This window comes from Scatophagus argus, chromosome 12 (genome assembly GCF_020382885.2).
Source record: "Scatophagus argus isolate fScaArg1 chromosome 12, fScaArg1.pri, whole genome shotgun sequence".
In the NCBI taxonomy this organism is placed as follows: domain Eukaryota; kingdom Metazoa; phylum Chordata; class Actinopteri; family Scatophagidae; genus Scatophagus; species Scatophagus argus.
In genome coordinates, this window is record NC_058504.1 from 18,675,293 (window position 1) to 18,696,467 (window position 21,175).

The 21,175-nt window shown below is 40.9% G+C and overlaps 2 protein-coding genes and 1 long non-coding RNA gene across 7 annotated transcripts; 2 read left to right on the forward strand and 1 right to left on the reverse strand.

The window, feature by feature from the left end:
- Positions 1 to 183: 183 nt before the first annotated feature.
- Positions 184 to 9,809, forward strand: mtmr7a (myotubularin related protein 7a). 4 transcript variants are annotated; one of them, XR_006844893.1, is made up of 15 exons: positions 184 to 959; positions 1,276 to 1,398; positions 1,609 to 1,771; positions 2,179 to 2,351; positions 2,441 to 2,569; positions 3,542 to 3,676; positions 3,960 to 4,092; positions 5,693 to 5,802; positions 6,744 to 6,869; positions 7,300 to 7,349; positions 7,433 to 7,633; positions 7,833 to 7,967; positions 8,110 to 8,236; positions 8,340 to 8,749; positions 8,955 to 9,809. XR_006844893.1 is itself a non-coding variant. In XM_046406270.1 (14 exons), the coding sequence occupies exons 1-14, from the start codon at positions 936 to 938 to the stop codon at positions 8,682 to 8,684; spliced, it is 1,974 nt and encodes a 657-aa protein (XP_046262226.1). In that variant the 5' UTR covers positions 184 to 935; the 3' UTR covers positions 8,685 to 9,809. The 4 variants fall into 4 exon arrangements, 3 of the variants coding, with proteins under 3 accessions (XP_046262226.1, XP_046262227.1, XP_046262228.1); XM_046406270.1 differs by having other exon boundaries at positions 8,340 to 9,809; XM_046406271.1 differs by having other exon boundaries at positions 2,194 to 2,351; positions 8,340 to 9,809.
- A 4,693-nt stretch (positions 9,810 to 14,502) lies between these two features.
- Positions 14,503 to 19,871, forward strand: cnot7 (CCR4-NOT transcription complex, subunit 7). Of its 2 annotated transcripts, none has more exons than XM_046406791.1 (7): positions 14,503 to 14,729; positions 15,410 to 15,536; positions 15,625 to 15,818; positions 16,326 to 16,487; positions 16,929 to 17,073; positions 17,213 to 17,323; positions 18,159 to 19,871. In XM_046406791.1, the coding sequence occupies exons 2-7, from the start codon at positions 15,420 to 15,422 to the stop codon at positions 18,288 to 18,290; spliced, it is 861 nt and encodes a 286-aa protein (XP_046262747.1). In that variant the 5' UTR covers positions 14,503 to 14,729; positions 15,410 to 15,419; the 3' UTR covers positions 18,291 to 19,871. The 2 variants fall into 2 exon arrangements, with proteins under 2 accessions (XP_046262747.1, XP_046262748.1); XM_046406792.1 differs by having other exon boundaries at positions 15,413 to 15,536.
- A 61-nt stretch (positions 19,872 to 19,932) lies between these two features.
- LOC124068494 lies at positions 19,933 to 21,164 on the reverse strand. The gene is made up of 2 exons (XR_006844922.1): positions 20,971 to 21,164; positions 19,933 to 20,666 (listed from the first exon to the last, which is right to left on the reverse strand). It is a non-coding gene; the product is annotated as an uncharacterized LOC124068494 (long non-coding RNA).
- Positions 21,165 to 21,175: the final 11 nt, after the last annotated feature.

The following is a 21,175-nucleotide window of genomic DNA, read 5'->3' on the forward strand; positions in this document are numbered from 1 at the left end:
CAACTTTTATTGTTCATTTTTACCATCAGACTTCCATCTTTACCATTTCTACTTGAACATTTTGGTCATCTCAACATAATTCCTAGCAAAGTTTGACCCAGGATAAACCTCAGCAGGTCCACTCATCCAGAACACATGAAAACACTTTAATGACTGTGCAGGCTCTTCAACACAGTTTTGTGCCTCTAGGTTTTTTTGTCTGCCTGCATTATCCAGTGTCTGTGATTAGTTCTATTTTTTAGATGTTTACAGAAACTTACATTTTTTTAAAATCCAAACCATTAAATTACATTGATATATAAAGTAACATTAATGTAAAAAAAAAAAAAAAAAAGAAATTGGAACCAAAGTATTGGCTCAGGGTCTGTCCACACCAGGTACGCACATTCACTGGGCAAAACAGGTGTTAATTATCTCTTTAGTTAATATTTTACATTAAGCATAAAATAAATGCTATTTTCCATTCTGTTAAAAAACAAAGCTACAATCACCAGCATTGGCTTAGCGCAATTGCTAGCTTATTTATATATTTTCCACTTAATTAACCGATGTATCTAATTGTTCATTTCCCAAAGGGTAATTTCAAGACTAATTTTCCTCTTAATGTGATTTTAGTGCATGTACTGAATATACTTACATCTGGCGGTGAATACAACACAACATTTTGATCACTAACCAACCGCTTGCTCAGTAGCAGCCTGAAATACCCTTTAACACTTTATACAGGCCACAGCTGGCACTTGGCAGGCTTTAGGACCCAGCGGTGCAATCCGGTGAAGATAGCTTCGGCAATATATGGACGGGTTTACCTGCGTGCCACTGACTTAATCATTTAAACTAACCTATAGTATATTGTAACACTATTGTTTCCATGTCGTACTGTTTGTGACAGGTTCAGTAATCACACTAATCTGCTGTTCATCTGACATCTGCTGATGGAGCACATCCGACTGCCCAAGGTAAACGCGAAATGACTGCAGTGATTAGCACCGATTTCCGCATTGTACCTCCAAGTGTCACGAGCTGTCGTGTGCGCTCGCGGGGTCTGCGTAGTTTCTGTTCAAATCATCAAACAGTCGGTCTGGTTTAATTAAAGGGCGTGTGCCGTGTTGGCCACGTAGGCAGCCAGAATATCCACCAGCTGCTGTCAGCTACGTTTCACTGCAGAGCGTATGTGGTGTATCAGTGCATTTAAGACCAATACAGCTGTGTCACAACTGCAGCATATGCTGAGGTTGAGGACGGCTCATGTTGTTCTTTCTCCTTCTTTTCAAGGTGGAGAATGTCAAACTGCTTGACAGAGTCTCCCCCAAAAGAAGTAGGGCGGGCACCCTGTACCTGACAGCCACACACACCATCTTTGTAGAGAACGAGGCTGGAGTGCGCAATGAAACATGGGTAAAAGTACACTGAAGAACCAGAAATCAATCATTTAGGACAAACTTTACAGCACAGCACACACATCACAAGTGTGTGAGATGTTGTCAGTAGTCAGAAGGCCTCAAATCCAGGCACAATGTAAACAATTCTTTGTTTACATACAGTCACCATGTGCATCCACGCACCAGCTCTAAAAGGTCTATATTTGTCTTTCATTTATCTCAACAGGTGCTTCACAGCTTGGTGTGCAGCGTGGAGAAACAATCTGCCTCAGCTTCAGGATGCCCTCTAATCATTCACTGCAAGAACTTCCAGGTTCTTAATTTTGTCATACCTGGAGAGCGGGAGTGCCATGATATTCATGTGTCCCTCCAGCGTCTCTCCCAGCCAGGTAAACTGTGTTGTCATGACAACAAGGGACCAGTTCACTACTGTTTACTACAGAGAACCTGACTTAGTTCAATATTATGATCCAGTACTGGCATTTTTACAGCTTTTTGGAGCTGTCTGTATTGGATCTTTGTACAAATGTGAAATATCCTGGCACCAGTATAAATCTTTTAACAAAATGTGATGGATGCTTGTTTCAGATTTATGATTTTTAACAAGGAGATAATAAAATTTGTATCAGCTGTTATGTTGTTGATAGAAATGTTCTCTTTCAATTTTTTGTATCAGTGCCAGCTTCAAAATTCAGTAGTGGTTAGCCTCTAGTTTTCATTTCCTCTTCTTTTGCAACCTTTGGTCTGTCTAACTCAAATTTGAGGTTTTACACATCAGCCTTTATCTGTCAGCCAGTGTTGTGCCTTGCAGAGAGTTACGAGGAGCTGTATTGCTTCTCCTATAAGCCTAACGTCGATGTGGAGGAGAGACGACAGGAATGGGACTTCTTGGACCTCAAGGCTGATTACAACAGAATGGGACTCCCAAACTCCCTGTGGAAACTCTCCCCTGTCAACCGACACTACAAGGTCAGTCAGCCGGCATCTATGAGCAGTTGTACTATTTTCTCCTAATATGGACATGGCAGGAGCTGTGACTTTTGTTTTGTTGTTCAAAGGTGAGTGACACATACCCCGCGGACCTGTTTGTACCCGAGTCTGCCGCCCCTCCAGTCATAGTGGGGAGCTCCAAGTTCAGAAGCAGAGGCAGATTTCCTACGCTGGCATACTACTCCAAGGAAAATTATGTACGTTGACTGAATTTATTTTCTATTTCTTATTTCCCATGTGCCCCTGTGACATCTTAAGTTAAGCCAAGGGGAATGAACGGTGACGCTCTCAGACTCTGCACACGAATGAAATGAAGCTTGTTCATACCACGTCTATCAAAGCAGTTATTTTGCAGAAAACTAAAAATATGCGATCATATATTAAGATGTAAAATGTTATGAGGGCCTTACTCGTTGAAAACAGATTTTAAGCCTTTGAAGTTTCTGAGTAATTGAAACTAACAAACTGCACATCATGCACAGACATCGAGACTGAAATAAGTGAAACTGATGGTGATGCTAAGATGGAACAAAAGTAGCACCAAATTCTCTCTTATAATTTGCTGTGATTGTGTTCAGATTAAACTGATCACGCAGGTGAAGGGATATCCCCTCATAATGTGTGTCTGGTACTTCACAGGTAGACGCTACAGGACAGTATGAGAATTTGTGTTTGTGAAGATGCCAAGTCTGTCTTTTTGGCCATTTCAGTTTTTACTGAGCTCAAAAAAATGACCTGATACATGTCATATGTACATCTCCACCATGTCAGGGTCACACGAGGAGATGTCCACTCTGTTGTCATATCAAACCATGAATCATTGCCATTTTCTATATCTGAATGAGGAATAAGGCTGAACAGTCATAATTCGTTCTATTAATCCTTGACTGGACAGTTGGGAGTGCTTTATGTGTGCGAGGTCAGCTTCCCAGGGTTGAGGGTCCAGTGTATGAAGCTCAGATCGTACAAAGGGTCTCTGCTCGGGTTCATGAGTCAGAGGGGAGAGTCACACAACGGTCTCCGGCCCTTTCCCTCGTGGCCACTAAATGAACAAATGAGTGTGGTTGATTGGTTTAAATTGAATGCACAAGAAAAGAAAAAATGTACTGTGAATTTGTATTCAGTCTGATTCTCACATTTGATTTTTTTTTTTTCTTGCCTCCTCCCAGGCTGCCATCTGCCGTAGCAGCCAGCCCCTGTCAGGTTTCAGTGCTCGCTGCCTAGAGGATGAACAGATGCTTGAGGCCATCTTGAGATCCAATCCCCGCAGCGACTTCATGTATGTGGTGGACACCAGGCCTAAGGTGAGCCCTTTGTGCCTACGAAACTGCGAAGGCCTGCAAAAATACAAGTCTTACAGTACTGTTCTGTATGTTCAGGTGGGCTTTATTTTTTGTGCTGCGTTTTGCCAGCTGGATGTGCTCACAGCAAAAGCCTTGAAAACATCCTGGCTATGTGCTTGTTGAACCATGATCAATATTATGTAACAGGCATTTGTGTAAAACCATACTTGCTTTTTTATTATTATTATCATTATTTTGTTCTTGATAAGGTATGTCCTGACCATGAGGCAAAATGTCTTTCTAGCTGAACGCAATCGCAAACCGAGCTGCAGGAAAAGGATATGAAAACGAAGACAACTACTCCAACATTAAATTCCAGTTCATCGGCATTGAGAACATTCATGTCATGAGAAACAGCCAGCAGAAAATGCTAGAAGGTAATTGTCATGCTTTCCTGAAATGATTTCTTACACTCACTTTCGATTTAATTTATTGTAGAATCAGCAGTACATTTATCACTGAGTCAGAAATGTTTCACCACACAAGTGTTTGTGCTATGAAATGTATATTATCTAGCACTGTCTGTTTAAAGTTTATTGTTTTTTCACATTACTAAAGCATAACGGGACCCCATGTTACCCCTGTGGCTTTCATATGCACTCAAGCAGACCGGACTGAGCCCACAGGAGAATTTCTGGGTATTGTGCAGGGGTGCTCCTAGGAAGACTTTGAATCCATCTGGATTTTATTTCTGAACTATTTTGGTTTCCCGGAGTGGACAGTCCGGGACCATATCCCCCAAAGAGAGACCGAGGGCGTGAGAATGATGTGATTTCAAGTCTGAAAAGTTATAGCTGTTCTTAGTTGTGATAACTCTTTGCCCCCTGGCAGCACAAGGGAAGTCTTTAAATGCTGGAGACAGCGCCTGCCCTTTAGAGCTCCCTGTCTCTCTCTACCCTATTGCACACTTGAATAAGATTTTGAAAACCCCCCGCCTGGCAGCATTAGCTCAAATACTTCTTTTGAGTGGAGGTCTGCTCTATAAAGAGTAGGAAAAGGTTGAATGAACCCATTCACCTGTGCGCACTCCTATTAGTGGCCACAGAGCACTCGAACAGGACAGCACACTGGTGTAGTGTCGGCAAAGAATACTTTGCCGCCTCTTTCAGCACCTTAATGAGTGGGGAGTGAGAAGATGTTTTCATACACTTACTATGACTTTGATAACTTGTCCTGAGCAAATGAAATGTCAGCTATGCAGAAATGGGTTCGTGTCACTCTGCCCCTCCAATGAACTTGCAAATATTTATGTTGAACCCTGAAGATGGAAAAATAAATTTGAGATACAGTTTTACAATATAAACAAACGTAATGCAGGAAGCCTTATGGTACAGGAAAGGATCTTTATTTAATTGTCTGCCTTGCCTGTGCTGTTATTAGCACATGACTTTGCCTGACATCCATATATTTTAAAATACACAATAAAAAGATTGTAGAGTCTACAGCCATGGTAGCTGCTCTGTGAGGCTCATCTCTGTGCCATTTATCCATCTAGATGTTTTTTGGTGGGAGTTGCTGAAGATATGAAGCTGAGAATATCAGTTGTAGAGTTGCATATACTAAAAACTGAAAGACTTTCTCTTTCCAGAAACCATAACCCGGTTACTCAAGTCAGGGAATCACAAAAATGTGTGCAATTGATCCTCTGTAGACCATAAATTACTTTTCAGAGCTTAACATGACTGTTCACCCTAACAGTTGTGTAGTCAGACAGACCAACAAAGCCATCCCATGAGCCATGCTGTTAACAGGACTCAGAAAGTGACTTGAGTCCAAATGAATCATTACATGAAAAGCTGGAGGAAATGTGTTTGAAAAAGAGAATATGCTAGTGTGACCTACATTTTCCCATGTCGTGCACAGATTCTCTATGAATTTGTCACGGATGATTGAAAGTGAGTGTGAGGTTTAATAAAATGCAGTGATCAGGTGTGATCCATACTTCCTGCCAGTGACACAGCTGTGTTATGGTTACAGTGTGTGCGCTGCGTTCCCCCTCCATGTCTGAATTCCTGGAAGGTCTGGAGAGCTCAGGCTGGCTGAAGCACATCAAAGCTGTTTTGGATGCAGGCATCTTTATTGCCAAGGTCAGTCTGGATGTTAATCCCTGCTGTCTGCCTCACCACTACACTCATTTACCTGCCAGTTATGAGGTACAGGTATTGCAGTCTGGTCTGTCCTGCTAGAATTTCTTTTGGCTTCCTTCATAGATATAAATGATAGATATAATAATAGAAACATAAGCAACACCTATCATACATTTCCTCTTCCTGGGTTGTGTATGATGTCCATTCAGACAACCTTTAGCTCCTACATTGCATTTCTTAAAATGTACTTGCTCTCAGGCTCTACCAAATACTTACGGTTGCGTATGGTTAAGTTTAAGGAGCAGCAGTGTTTAGGTTTGATCCATTCAACAGACAGAGGCGGGATTTATATGGAGCCTAACAGGAAGTACTGAACGTCTACAAATTGTGGAACAAAAATGATCTGATAACTGATAGTTTCCCTTTTCAAAACTGCTCTATTTTAATTTATTTAAATTGATAAAATACTACAAAGTTGTTAAATCACACAAAGACAACACAGAGAGCATAACATCTGTTTCCCTAAATTTCAGCAGCAGAAACTACAGCTGTCAGGAGATTTTCTCTGATGCGCCATTAGTCAAAGTCAGTGTTCACTCATGCATGTTTTGAATATATGTAAGACTCTAGCAGGCAGACAGGAATTCTTTTCTAGTCTTTTGTTCTAAATAAAATTGCGCAATGTTCACATTCTGCTTTGCTTGCCAGCAGTCTTCCTCGTCTCCTGTCCTTATTTTTATAAACTTATAACTTGTGGCACAAACAGATTTGTTTGTATTTTGAAATATTTCCAACACAGCTAAGGTATGACAAAAAAAAAATCTCCCTCCACATATCTACAATTCTGTCACACAGTAATGCTCATATTTGCAACTATGATAGATGTTGCAAACTGTGTTATTTTACCGTGTGTGTGTGTGTGTGTGTTCATACGCATGCAGGCTATTGCAGAGGAGGGTGTCAGTGTCCTGGTTCACTGTTCAGACGGTTGGGATCGCACTGCCCAGGTGTGTTCGGTGGCCTGTGTGCTGCTGGATCCTTACTACAGGACCATCAAAGGACTCATGGTACATACTGAACCTTTTTATATGTAATTTACAGTTTAGAATTGCCTGTGATATGTAGGACTGGGAATGTCACATACCCCTCTGGTTCACTCTGTATCATATCCATGTATCCGGCTCCATTTTGACTCATTTTAACAGGCCACACTGGGCTCATGAGGCTTGTGTTTCTGATCAGAAGGATTTGCACATGTTAACTTGGAATCCACCAAGAGCCAGTGTGACAGTGAATATAATTGAGAGGTCTGCTTTTGAGATTTGCCCTTAAAGTCACAGGGAAAGTAACCCCACGCAGAGGGTGAAGGTGTTTGTTCATTCTACAGGGTTTACTGTGCACAGTGTCTGAACTTTTAATCAGGACGCACTGAAATTCAACATGTAACAATACTCTGGCCTTGTGTTTTAGGACATTAATGTATTTTTCTTCACTTAGGTTCTCATTGAGAGAGACTGGATTTCATTCGGACACAAATTCTCACACAGGTTTGACTCTAAAACGTTAATGTCACAGCATTGTATGAATTTTGATACTGTGTTTGTCTAACTGTCCCTCACCACTTCTCCAGATGCAACCACCAGGTCGGAGACCCCAAAGAGGTGTCACCCATCATTGATCAGCTGCTGGAGTGCGTGTGGCAGCTCATGGAGCAGTTCCCCTGTGTCTTTGAGTTCAACGAGAGGTTCCTCATCACCATTCACAGCCACATCTACTCCTGCCAGTATGGCAACTTCATTGGCAACAGCCAGCGGGAGAGGATAGAACTGAGGTGAGATTTACACTACAGTCACCATCAGTTTCTGCTGACATCTGGTCAGAGCCACTGCTGTGAGAGAGGACTTATTACAACCAGCAGCATATCACTGGACTGATGCAAAAAAAAAAATCTGTGCTTTATCAGAAGCCTATTAATCATGCTTTTATCTTGTCTCTTACTGTCTTTATCTTCTGACGACCACATGATGCAGAGTGCGTGAGAGGACTCATTCTTTGTGGAGTTATCTTTGGACGAACCAAGCAGACTATATCAATCCTCTGTACCGGCCTGACCACAGCCAGACACAGGGGCTCCTCCGGCCATCCACGGCCCCCTACTGCTTTAAGTCGGTTCTCACAAGCAGCAACTTAAGTTTAAAATCTAGGCTTACACATGTATTTCCCATGACATGTATGTTAAAAGAAACGGAATCTGTAAGAATTGGTGATATGTTCATTTCAGAGGTGGACATCTCTTGCTCCTTATAGGTTTTGGAGAGGGCTGTACAACCGCTTTGACCGAGGGATGCATCCTCGACAGTCTACAGACGACTATCTGAGAGCCATCCAAGAGGAGACGCAGCAGCTGGAGGAGCAGCTGGCTTCACACAAACAGGTAGGACAGAAATTGCCCTGTATGTGATTTCACAAAATAAAAAAATCTACTGCATTGTTTTTCATGTTTATAGAAAATGACTGTCGCCTTACGTTGTCAATAGAAAATTGCTCAGCTGAAGCAGGAGCAGGGTGGGAAGAATGTTGCCCAGGTAACAGCCACCTTAGATAAGAGCCCCACAGCGTGGGCTTGTGGTCACGACCTCGCCCTGGCCAACACCCCTCAGGACTACACCGGTTTCTTCATCACCAGCAGCCCCTGTCAGCCCAAAGTACCAGAGAGCAGCCTGATCCTCGTGCCCAAGGACTCGAACCAATCATCTGAAACCAGCTTCTCGAACGGCAGCGACCAGGAGTCTGGGATTGCAGATCTGAGCTGCCGTTCACCCCTCAGTGAGGACAGCAGCCGAGATCCAGACTCTGATGAGGCTGCCTATTCAGCTGCCTGAGCTGATGTAGCATTTGGTGGAAGGTCCACAGGGGCCAACAAACCTTCACATTCACAAAGTAACCCGGCTATTGGCCCACTCCAGTTAAATATTTTTTATACGGGTTATGTACTTGATTTGCACTTTGTCTGCATGTGGTGTACCTGTTGCCTCATACATGCTAGCTAACAGTTATTTACTGTCACTGACCACATTTTACTACTTCTGCAGGTGAGAGAAATTAAGATAATAATGCACACAGAAAGCTCAAAAATGGTGAACTGCTTCCAGGGCCTCAGTAACCAGTTTATTGCTGGAGACATTTTAATAAAAAATCTGTTGACATTTTAGGTCAGTTTTTCTGAAAGATGGCAAAATTACTCAATTAATGGGAAAATCAGGGCAGACGTAAGCAGATTAAAAAAAGACAACCTGTAGAGATTTAAAATATAAAAAACGAGACTGAACGTAAGTAATACAAACAACGCTGCTAATGGCATTCAGAATAACTCATTTTTATTGTAGTGTTTGCAAAGAAATATATCCTTAAGTCCTGTTTTTCAGTGTTTTGGTAATTTTGTCTACACCTCGTTTAAATGATTTTGCACCTTATGGTCACTGCTGTTCACAGGCAGCCTGGCTTCAAACGCTGCTAAACGCAGCTCAGCACAGTGACCACATCTGGGGTCATGACGCTTTCCTGCAGTCTGGAGCATATGAACACAAATGTACTGCCGCACTGGGCAGCAGATTCTGCATTTCATTTTTAAATGTTTCTGTCATCTCAACTGTAAAATTAGCATTAAAGCAGCTGACTTTACTAGTGTAGCACATGTTAGATGCACTTCAACACTGTAAATGAACAATGCAGAGATTATCAAGCAAAGCATGTTAAGATATTTTTGTACTATGACTTTTTTTCTTCTTTTTTGGCAACTGTAATCCTGTGTGTTGTTTTTATTTGTATCATCAGGTCTAAATGTCTCGTCATAATGAATTCTGACCTCATATGAAACAAAAGTTTTATATTGCTGCATTAATTTGGTCAGGAGGAGAAATTTTGAAAAATGTGTCACACTTATTTATTTGCAAAGTTGTGTGATTTATGTCAATTTTCTTTTGAAATAAATACATTATTGTCAGTCATATTGTTCTAACAATTCTTAGTTATGTGCTTGTTGGACCTTTTTAAAGGATCAGTTCATCCAAATTACAAAAACACAAACGTCTTCCGGTATGTAGCAAGATAGGAAATTGATTTGTTTTTAAATTTCTGGATAATTTACAGGATGTGATAAACTGGCAGTGGCTCACACATACCAAGTACTTGATGACAGATTAATTACTGAACAATAACTCTGTCAGTCTCACCTGTTGTTTCTGCCCTAGCTGGTTCTCCTACAGCGGCACTTTGACAGCTGTCCTCCTCCATTCTTTGCTGAATACATTCAAAATAAATCAAAGTAAATTAATTCAACATCTAATCACACAGGTTGGTCTGTTCCCACATGCATTTTGCAAAGTTTCTTGATACTCTATTTTGCTAATACATCTGTTCTAGACTGTTTCCTGTCAGCAGCATCAGAGTTAAAGAGTCTAAAATGAAAGAAGACTTAACGTTAATGTTTCACAATCAGCAGTATCATTTTAAAAATCAGTTAGGATCTACATACTGGAAACACATTCTGGTACGACTAAATTTCTTTATGGAAGAAACCATTAGCCAGATGTGAGTAAATTGGTCCAAACAACTGAACAACGAATGAATTGATAGTAGACAACAGCGCTCTTTTTTTTTTTTTCTTGAGCCAACATGAATGTGAACATTCCTGTTCTTTAGAGAGACACATACTCTATTTTTCAAAACTGCATTTGAATCATGAATCATGAGCTTGATTTGTAAATGCCAATAATACCTTTCATGTTTTTATCCTGGCCATGAGCCAGACCCTGAAGACTATTGCTCAAGACTACGCTATACTGACACTCACGGCAATTTTCTGTTGCCTTTAATCAAACCTTGCGGTGTTTCCGCATGTTTGGGATTTTCATGACATTCCCACTTTCTCTCCTGTTGCTTAAATTAATTAGATAGCTAATCACGCTGGTCGAGTTGTTCCGTTCCACGTGTGTTTTCTTGAGTTACTCTGTACTGTGTTTTGCTTATACCTCTGGTCCAGACTTTCTTGCTGCTCCTCATGAGCAGAAGCACTTTTAAGTCTTTTTTTCAAAGCATTTTTCAACAGCCTATGCATCTGGACTGAAGGGGCAAACATTTAGCAACTGAGCTAAAAAAATTAACATTTATGTTAACCATTTGCACAAGCAGTCAGTGTTAACTGTAGGGTTGTTCTGATGCCAGTAGCAGTAATACTGGTGAAAATTAAACAAGTGTACATGAATTAAATAAGACTAGAGATAAGACAATCCTTTACTGATCCCCAAAGGGGAAATTCAAGTGTTGCAGCAACTCAGGACAGAATAAGTACAGGAATAAGTACTGAAGGCAAAATACATACAATAGAAACAAAATATTCACACATACAAAGAGTAGACTGTGATGTATTAAATACAAAAACAACAACAAAACAACAGAATATACACGCAGCGTGTAATTATGGGGACTGAGATGAGAACTGAGATGTGCTTGAGCGCCACTAAAAATGTCTAAAATTCACTATTGCTGCAACAGCAGCCGGTATTTTCTAATTTCACTGCTTAAACTTACAAAGCCACGATGTGATGTACACCTTTATACAGTGTTGTTTTCACTTGTAAGAAGTCTGGCGACGTGGTAAAAGAGAAGCAGAGGCAATAAAATGAGCAGGCTGTGGCTGATGATTGGGTGAAGCACAGGACTTTCCACCCAGAAGAGTGAGCATTGTGTCGTGTGTGAAAATTACCTTTTAGACTTAACTTACTTTCAGTTTATAAAAAATAATATTTTCAGCTTTCTGTTGCAGTTTGGTTTGTGTTAAAATAGATGCTTTTACATTGTTAGATGTGTTAAAAAAGCTTTGATAAAGGCAACTTGTCCCGTGTGCCAATACAGCAGCCGATGTTCTCTACCATGGTTATACTTACTATAACTGTTTTTATATATGAGAGTATGACATCAGCATACCTTTTCATATCCTCAAATGATAACTGGGCTGAAAACTCAAAAGTGTTTTTCGAGTAATTCTTGTTAACACTTATCTTTAATCATTAAAGCATTTAAATCAACCATAGTACTGATTTCTTTTGCTATGTTTAATTTCTTGCAGGTCCTGTCTATCATCATTATAATCTTCTCCTATGAGCAAATGTGCTTCTTCATATTTGTTTGTGTCTCCAGTTTCTTATAGAGTGGTGTGAACATTGCTTTTGCTTGGATCCCATTGTTATGATTATATAAATGACTGACTATAAAGAAGGAGTTTTCTCATTTGAAAACCAAGATTATCCACCTGCCCTCATCAGAGAACAACAAATCAACAATATTACCTTTGAATTTGTTAAGGAGGATGGCGGCCCCTGTTGATTGTTGAGAGGAATGACAAAAATACCATTGGTCACCCCATTGCGCTTTCCAAAACTTTTCATCACTGTCCACTAAATGAGCCTCCTGTAAGAATATCAAGCAAGCATTTTTTCATCTGCTTTCCTTTTGGTGCTATCACGAATACCTCTGACATATATTATTATAATTGACAGATATTATTTTAGGAAACTAAAAAGGAAGTCTGTCATAAGGAAAGAAAAATGCAAATTTGAAGTGGATTTCTGTTAACAAACAATAAGAAGTGGTTAAGCAACAACTCTGAGACAGAGAATATCAGACATTAGTTTACCACCAAGAATGAAACTCTGAACACGAATACCCAAGATAACGGGATGTTCTTACCAAAGGATTGAACGTATTGTTGGGTTAGGTCAGTGCTTCTCAAATAGTGGGGCGCGCCCCCCTGGGGGGGCGCGGGGCGATGCCAGGGGGGGCGCGTGTGACCCTGGGGAACATGCTTTTTTTGCCGTACTAGAATAAAGTGTAATTGCACATCCACTACAGTAGTTGGCAGTGGCGCTCTCATTGTCAGAGTGTGCGCAGGGAGTATTAGCTCTGTGGTGTAGCGGCTTTTTTGCACCGAGCAGGCGATATGAAGTGCAGTAAGCGAACCCTTAAGAGACAACATGAAGACATTTTTAACAGGGATGAGAAGAAAGGCGGAGAGCGACGAAGATAATGAGACAAAAGTAACTCACCCGAAAGCTAAGACGAGGAAATATGATGAAGCATATGTAGCGCTTGGCTTCACTGTGACTACAGTGGGAGACGACAGACCGGTGTGTTTACTGTCTAAAAATGTTGGCAGCGGACAGCATGAAGCCAAATAAATTAAGGCCCCACTTGAAGACATTACATCCCAATCATGCTGATAAGCCGCTGGAGTTTTTTCAGCCAAAACGTGCCGAATATTGCCAACAATCATCCCGCTTTGTGAATGCTACTTCAGTAAACCAGCGAGCACTGTTAGCATCATATTATTACATATTATTATTACTATTATTTATAGTCGCGGCGGAGAGTGGGGGGGGGGGGGGGGGGGGGCGCGAATTGTTTTCTACTTGCTGGGGGGGGGGGGCGCAACAGAAAATAATTGAGAAGCACTGGGTTAGGTTGTAGATAAGTAAACAGAATGTCTTACACTATCAATAATGGCACCAGGACCCTGTCATTTGGTTTTCTTTCCATTCCATTCCACATGCTTGCTTGACAAGAGACCAGAGTTTATTTCTTGCAGTCTCCTGCTGCACTCTGGCAATCTCAGCTGCATTTTTCATGACCAGTTCTTCAAACTTTAAGAAGCAGTCATTCAGACCGCTGATAGCTTTGACATTAGAGACTTGCTTGGTGCAGATCTTCTTCAGGTGTGGACTTATCAGGTGGAGGTACACATAAGCCTGGCACTGAATTTTCAGGCTCCAACTCCATTATCAGGCCTCCTTTATGTTTCTTGGTGTCTCTCTTGGTCATCATGAATCATCACTTGTATGATTGCTAGCAAAACTTTGGCTAACAGCTAGCAGTTTATAAGGTGATTCGTTCACCTCAACATGCAAAAGTCCTCGATCGGTATCCCCCACATGTCCAATCAAGAAGACTCGATACAGGTAATTTCCGGTCTCCAGGTGCAAGCTCACTTCTTCCCCGCACTGCAGCCAGCGTCCAGATACAAGCTTACTAGCTCCCCTTGTGTCTGTTCTCCCATCAAAACCTGACCCAATATTTATCTTGCTGGCCTTTCGGCATAAACATTTCACTCTCCTGAAATGTTGCCCACATATGTTGTGATTAGCGAAAGACCAAATGTAGTTATCAAATCCCCTCCCAGCAACCTTCACAAATCTGATTTCTGTTCCCTGTCAGCTACTTACTGTCTTATTCTTATATAACTCAATCTCCATCCTCTCCTCAATTTTTTTCATGTACTTCCAATGTCTGTTTTAATTAATGATCTACCATTCAAATATTACACCAATATAGCAATCCCCGTGTGGACCAGCCCGTCTCCAAACAAAAGTGTACCTGAGAGCCTGGTTAACTTTTTCGTTTAATTGAGACTGTTGCCTGGGGACACCGTAAGTTGCTTGATCGATGTAATTTTAAAACCATTAGTCCAAAAAGATTGCAAAATAAAGAAGAAGAAAAGTCGGTGTTCTTGTATCCTCATCAGCCAATCACAACAGTGGGCGTTCCTGCGCTTTATGAACCAATCAGAGCATTGGATTTGATAGGAACGCCCCGCCGCAGCTGCAATCAGACTCTAATGAAGAATTTTACACACGAGCGACATCACAGCCCTCTGGTGTCATATACATACCTTCGCACATGACGTTTGTTTTACGTGATGACGTCGTGTTGTAGACTCAGCTATGATGGCAGCCGTAGGTTGACTGACATCGATAGATTTCAGAATATCAACTATTTAAAAGTTAGCGGAAAACCCCCGACACAATAACGTAGAGCAAATCATCAGTTTTCAGACAGTCCACACCTAAAACACACACCGCCCGGTTTGGGGAACGGTAAGTTCACGAAGCTACAGTGAGCATTGCAGTATCAAACTGGCATCGACTGTGTATCCGTGTGTATGAGTGTGCTGCTACTTGCCCATCTCTTTCATGTGTTGCACACGCACTTACTCATCAGTCGAGCTTGGTGTCTGCCTCGAGAAATGTGCTGAAACTGTACACAGTCTCCCACTTCAGAGCCTCTGCTGTCCTGCCCATGTTAGCCCATATCTGTAGCCTGCTAACTGCTACGGGTAACCTAGCTAACCCAAAGTGCTGCTGAAAACTGCATGCGACGAGTTAATGCTAGCAGCCAAGCTCGCCCTGCTAAAGCTGAATAGGCAGGTTCTGTTCCCATGTCTGTTTGTATTCATGAAACTTTTTTAAAATCTTCAATTAACGTGAAGTGTCTCAGCAGAAAGGAAGCACAAACCGCTTTGAGATTAGCTTCCCTTGTGTTGAGACTGATATTGAGATGTCTGTGCCTGACCAGGTTGCATGTACATCATGTTATAATGCAACGTTATTGTTATCCAAGTTGTTTGTCCCCATTTCTTGGATGTCTGGAGTAATGTGTTCTGTGTTTTTGTCCTTCCACCTCATATCATTTGGTCTGTCAGCAGATTGGGTCTGTGAACCTACTGTCTCAAAGCCTCTGTCTTTTTTCTTTTTGGCATATATCTCTTTGTATGGAGAAGTGGCACTATGCCCGCAGCTACTGTGGATCACAGCCAAAGAATATGTGAGGTTTGGGCCAACAACCTGGAGGAGGAGCTGAAGAGGATCCGACATGTCATCCGAAAATATAACTATATTGCTATGGTGAGTGGCTCCCCACAGGGAGGGCAAAACGCTGTCTGAGACAAACAGGTTTCCATTGTTACTAACAAAGTGTTTTGTCTTCTTACAGGACACAGAGTTTCCAGGGGTAGTAGCCAGACCAATTGGAGAGTTCAGAAGCAACGCCGACTATCAGTACCAGTTACTGCGCTGCAATGTGGATTTGCTCAAGATAATCCAGCTGGGCCTCACCTTCATGAATGAACAAGGGGAATATCCTCCAGGAACATCGACATGGCAGTTCAATTTTAAGTTTAATCTCACGTAAGGTTGCTTTTGTGCTTCTCTCACTCTTTTCACTCCTTATCTGGCTTTCAAATGTATGCATGGCATGTATTTGACATGTCTGGTTCTCTGTGTCATGAAATTGGTAAAAATTTAAACATAAAAGAAATTTAATGTTTTTAGCAACACAGATTCAAATGCAACATGTAGTCACATCGGATTAGAACTGCCCGATGTGTTCGCCTTAATTATCCCACTAGCTAAGGAGAAAGCACCTCAGCTTGCTCACAGCTCACACAGATGAGATGTTAGTGTAAGTTACACATTTAGCTTCAGTGTTTGTTTATTCATACTGCCCTGTAAAATACCAGTATTGTTGGCTCAAATGTTGTTTAAGGACAAAATTTGGAACTCTTTTAACTGCATACACTAACAAAGCACAAGACCTCAGAGACAGCTTTCAGAGTTCCTGCTACTTGTGTTCTTATGAGGTTCAGTTACTCATACCTGCTTGACAATGACAGTGTGACATGTGTTTGTCATCAGAGAAGATATGTATGCACAGGACTCCATTGAGCTCCTGACCACTTCAGGGATTCAGTTCAAGAAACACGAGGACGAAGGCATCGAGACACTGTACTTCGCAGAGCTGCTGATGACTTCAGGAGTGGTGCTCTGTGATGGGGTCAAGTGGCTGTCATTTCACAGGTATTCTGCTTACGTAACTGTTTGTGCATGCAGTCAGTTAGGAATGAATTGTGGCAGCTATACCGTACAATAGAGAGCACCAGTGCTGTGATTTCAGTCTTTAGAAAAATTGGAAAATTTACAGAAATCACACATTTTCGCAAGTATAAAAACTTAAACTCTGTTCATATTAGGTAATGATTTGTAGAATATGTGTTGTGAAAGTCCTGAATCAGATCTTTTTTGAGATAATGACCTTGTGTAGTTTATTGTCCTTGAATGTGTTTGCAGTCTTGTAAATTTTTCATAAGGGCTACAGGTACAAGCAGTGGAAAACAAATCCAGTCATCCTTTGTCATAGCACATTGGAGCTGACAGAAATTCGCAAAGCCGTGTGAACTGTGTGCTCTTTAAAAACAAAGCTAAAATCTGTGCACACGCTTGCTCATGTGTGTTTTGCAGTGGCTATGATTTCGGATATCTGATCAAGATTCTGTCCAATGCTAACCTGCCTGAGGAGGAGGTGGACTTCTTTGAGATTCTTCGCTTGTACTTTCCAGTTATTTATGATGTCAAGTATCTCATGAAGAGCTGTAAAAACCTGAAGGTATTTAAATAAGTATTCCAGCAGGTTGTGCAGAGTGTATCCTCTTTGAGTTATTTTAAGGGTCACACCTTTGAGGCCATCAGGTTTTACTTTGACTAGAAGCATGCGTGTAGAGTGACTGACAGTGTTTTGTCTTTAGGGTGGGCTGCAGGAAGTAGCTGAGCAGCTGGAGTTGGAGAGGATCGGACCACAGCATCAGGCCGGCTCTGACTCCTTACTCACAGGCATGGCTTTTTTCAAGATGAGAGAGGTAGGTTCCTAAAGTCAGAGACATCTGTAGTATCCCACTGGAGTCCCACTAAAACCTTACAAAGCCAAAATACTACTGAAGCCCCTTAGACACTTGCACCCTCTTCTATGAGTCTGGTGGCAGTTTAACATGTTGGTCTCAGGTCTGACAATGTGTGACTGTGTAGCATCTCTTTTAACAAGTGTGAATTGAGTGCTGTCAGCATAACATAAAGGCTTCAGCAGCAGGGAGAAGCATGTGTCTTGTGCCGTCCTCTACAGTTGCTTTAATTTTCATTTTAATTTGTTTTCCCAATCATCATGTCTTGTGCACAAAATAAATAAAATTATTTTAGAGCTCTGCTTTGCAACAACAACCCTGTTGGGTTTCAGAAGTGTAAATAACAAATAAATATTAATATTTTTTTTATATATTGTATGTACAAATTAAAATCTTGTTTTGTACAGCCATCAAAATATATTGAATTGAAATGTTTCATTCAATTTCTGTCACTTGCCTCCACTGGGCTTCAACTTGTCAGTTTGTTAAAAAACATTGTGGCTCTCTAGAAACGATCTACTGAAACGTCCACGTTTCTCAGAATGCTAATCTCCTTGTGAAAGCTGACCTTCTGAAATTCAAGGCTGATGAAGATGTAAAAGATAAAAGCTGACAGATTTAACCTGTGCCAGTCGCAGCATTGCTTACCACCACACAGAGTTGGGAAGAAACACTTCAGTGTATTTCACATGATGATGTTGTTCTAAGCAAACATTTGTGACCTGTTACAGGACAAAAAATGTTAAACGAATGTGTTTTGTTCTCAGTTTCTCTTTATTTTATTTTTTTTTCACAGATGTTCTTTGAGGATCACATTGATGATGCAAAGTACTGTGGTCACTTGTATGGGCTGGGCTCCGGCTCGGCCTACGTCCAGAACGGAACGGGGAACGCTTACGAAGAGGAGGCTAACAAGCAGCAGTCGTGACACCACATTTCTTCATGCACAATCAGTGCAGTCCTGAAGCCAAGCTTAGACAACCGAATGATGATGATGATGATTATGATGAAGATGATGGTGATGATGATGATGATGGAAGAACACAAAACATGCACACGTCATTTAGCAAGCTGCTTCTCATAGGCTCTGCTCACCTTACACAACTGAATTTGATGGTCAGAAAAAAAAACAAAACACACACAAAAAAAAATGCAGCTGGTCCCACACATGCTTTCACTGGCTGCGTGTGTGTGAGTTTAGTTTTTTATTCCCATGAATAATGGGCGGCCTGGTTGGATCAATTCAATTTAACATGCTTGAAAAGATGGGGATTTTAGTTTTCCTAAAATGTTCTGTAGAAAACGTTTTGCACTTTAAAGCTCAAACCTGATTTTATATGGAAAGCTGAAAATGTTTCTGGTGTCTCTCTCTCCTCTTTGTTGCCTTTTCGACGTTCCAGATTTGCGTTGTGAACATGTAAACCTCTACTATCGCAACAACGGCTCTCACCATGCTCAGCCTTAACGTTAGCTGCATTCTTATCTTTTAAAGTTTTATTTATTGTGCTGGTTGTCTGACATCGAGTAGTTTCAACACTAAGATGGAAGACATGTCAGTGTCGTCCCCCCCCTCCCCCATTGGAGCTCTCAGTGAGTCTGTTTATGTGCACACGAATATCTAATGTCTCAGTTTGTGTTCCCCCATTTGTTTATATGTTTGTAATGACCCGAATAAGCTCTAATCTCACTGTGAGAAGCCTTTACAAGCTGGTGTATTCTGCTTATACAGAGAAGATACAATGAAAAGAGAGCATCATTTCTTCTTTATTCCTCATAGCTGTTTTCTGTTTTGCATTCATAATGGTGAGAGTAGTTGCATACATGAATTGTATACAGTATGTACCAGATGCATACTTTTCACTGAGAAATGTGAATTATTTGTGCGTGTAAATGACACAAGCACACATGGACAGAGATGAATCACCCCTCTACATGGTCTAGCGCTGATAACAACTAAATTCATCAGAAGAAGAAAACACTCGTCTGCTGTAGGATGTGTTGAGGTTACCCCAAGCTACTCTGTTGAGAGTAAATTTTCATTTTTAATGGAAGTTTAAGGTTTTGTAGAGTTTTAGTGTTGTAATAAAAGAAGGTAAAACTTTTACTCATTGGGGGAAAAAAAAATAACATTGCCTTTTAACATACATCTTTTGTTCCAGTGGAGTTAATTTCATTTGTAGTTCTGGCCTTTTGAATGCCGTTTTCTTTTCTTTTTTTTTTCTTTGTATCGCTCTCAAGTTCATTCATGCTGCGTAGAACAGCCGCATGTACTAAACAAGTTTGAATAAATGCCATGTTGTTGAATAGTATCCTGAATTTCCATAGGCGTGTGCTGAAGTGAGGCTCATTCTTTATTAACAGCCCCCCCACCGCAAAACAAGAAGAGACTGAACTAATAATCATCAATATTTTCACACTGTAAAGGAGTAAAACAAGAATATGCAATAAACAAGAGGAATGTTTTAAGATTATTTTGTAAATAAAGGCTTTAAACTTTTCTACCATAAAATGTTCTTGGACGTGACTTAAGATTCTTCTAAATGTGCTGCAAAGAGTCGGGAAGAAAAGGCTGAAGATGAGCTCATTTTATTCTTATAAGGCATCACAGCTGTACAGCACCTTACCTCACACATCCACGTCGTCTCTTGAGTCATACAGACAGAAGAATAGAAAAATATATTGATTGACAATGACTCAACATGGAGCTTTTTTTTTTTTTGTAACAAGCATACATTCTTCCAACTAATTTTCAGTGATGGTTTAATAGTTTCCAGCCAGTTACGACAACAGATAGAATTCTTAGAAGGTTAAAATATATTGAACAAAGCGGCTGGAGCTGTGGTTTTCCTCTGCGCTTCATCCGTAATGTTGTGTTTTGAGTTAGAAATACCACAGTATCTGCTATTTGATGAACAGATCTGCAGCATTACACAGAGGCTTTTGCTCACAGCTTCCAGAGACGGATGGGAAGCTTTTGGGCCACCACAGACAGCAGTTTAGACATTTCACAGAGGGGGATGCGCTGTGGAAGCACCAGCTCACAGGTGTGTCAACGTGACGCAGCATCCTCTCTCATGCTATAGACAGAAGAGCCCTTTTTCAGATTATTAATCAATAAATGTTTTTTTGTTGTTGATGTTTCTTTGTTTCCAAGCAAAGGGGAAAACATCTTATGGTTCATTTCACTACGACAAGGTGTGTTTGTGTCGACATCCTGAGATGAGAGCATGCATCACTTGAACTTTCATGACACTCAACACGGTGGCTGCCCCCCCCAATCCATAAATGAAAAAAAGAGAAAACCCTAAACAGAAAAAAACGGCAAAATGAATATCAGTTACATTACATTAACATCACTACTAACATGAACTTAATGTGCAAACATTTGGCAAACTCATAACAGCAGGTACTTTATGTGCTAAGCTATGAATATAACAAAACAAATGAACTGTAGATAATCCTGCTGTAGCATACAAAAGCAGCTCAGGTTGATCTCCTTGTATACAAAGAACAACAACAACAACAAAAAAAAACAACTCTTCTGTGCTTATTCATATACAAATAAAAGAAAATGTGATAGTTGGAATGCAATATTAATTTCAACCCACTTGTTCCGAAGCCCGGATACTTTCAGACAGCAGCAGAGATTGTTGCTTGTAACAGTAACAACAATACTGATGAAAACAGTCATTCACTGTTCTCTGGTTTGTACGTGATATCAGCCTCAGGAGCAGGATGCAGTACGGAAAACACCAAATAAACAAGAGATACTCCACCACATCACGTTCTGATAGGCACACACTCCGAGAGGGT

Bases quoted from the DNA above. Each gene is read 5' to 3' on its own strand.
- mtmr7a (XM_046406270.1), top strand. From the start codon at position 936: ATGGAGCACATCCGACTGCCCAAG. The intron at 2,352-2,440 runs GTCAGTCAGCCG...TGTTGTTCAAAG, and splicing joins CTGTCAACCGACACTACAAG to GTGAGTGACACATACCCCGC. The intron at 3,677-3,959 runs GTGAGCCCTTTG...ATGTCTTTCTAG, and splicing joins TGGTGGACACCAGGCCTAAG to CTGAACGCAATCGCAAACCG.
- cnot7 (XM_046406791.1), top strand. From the start codon at position 15,420: ATGCCCGCAGCTACTGTGGATCACAGCCAAAGAATATGTGAGGTTTGG. The intron at 17,074-17,212 runs GTATTTAAATAA...TTTTGTCTTTAG, and splicing joins AGAGCTGTAAAAACCTGAAG to GGTGGGCTGCAGGAAGTAGC. The intron at 17,324-18,158 runs GTAGGTTCCTAA...TTTTTTTCACAG, and splicing joins CTTTTTTCAAGATGAGAGAG to ATGTTCTTTGAGGATCACAT.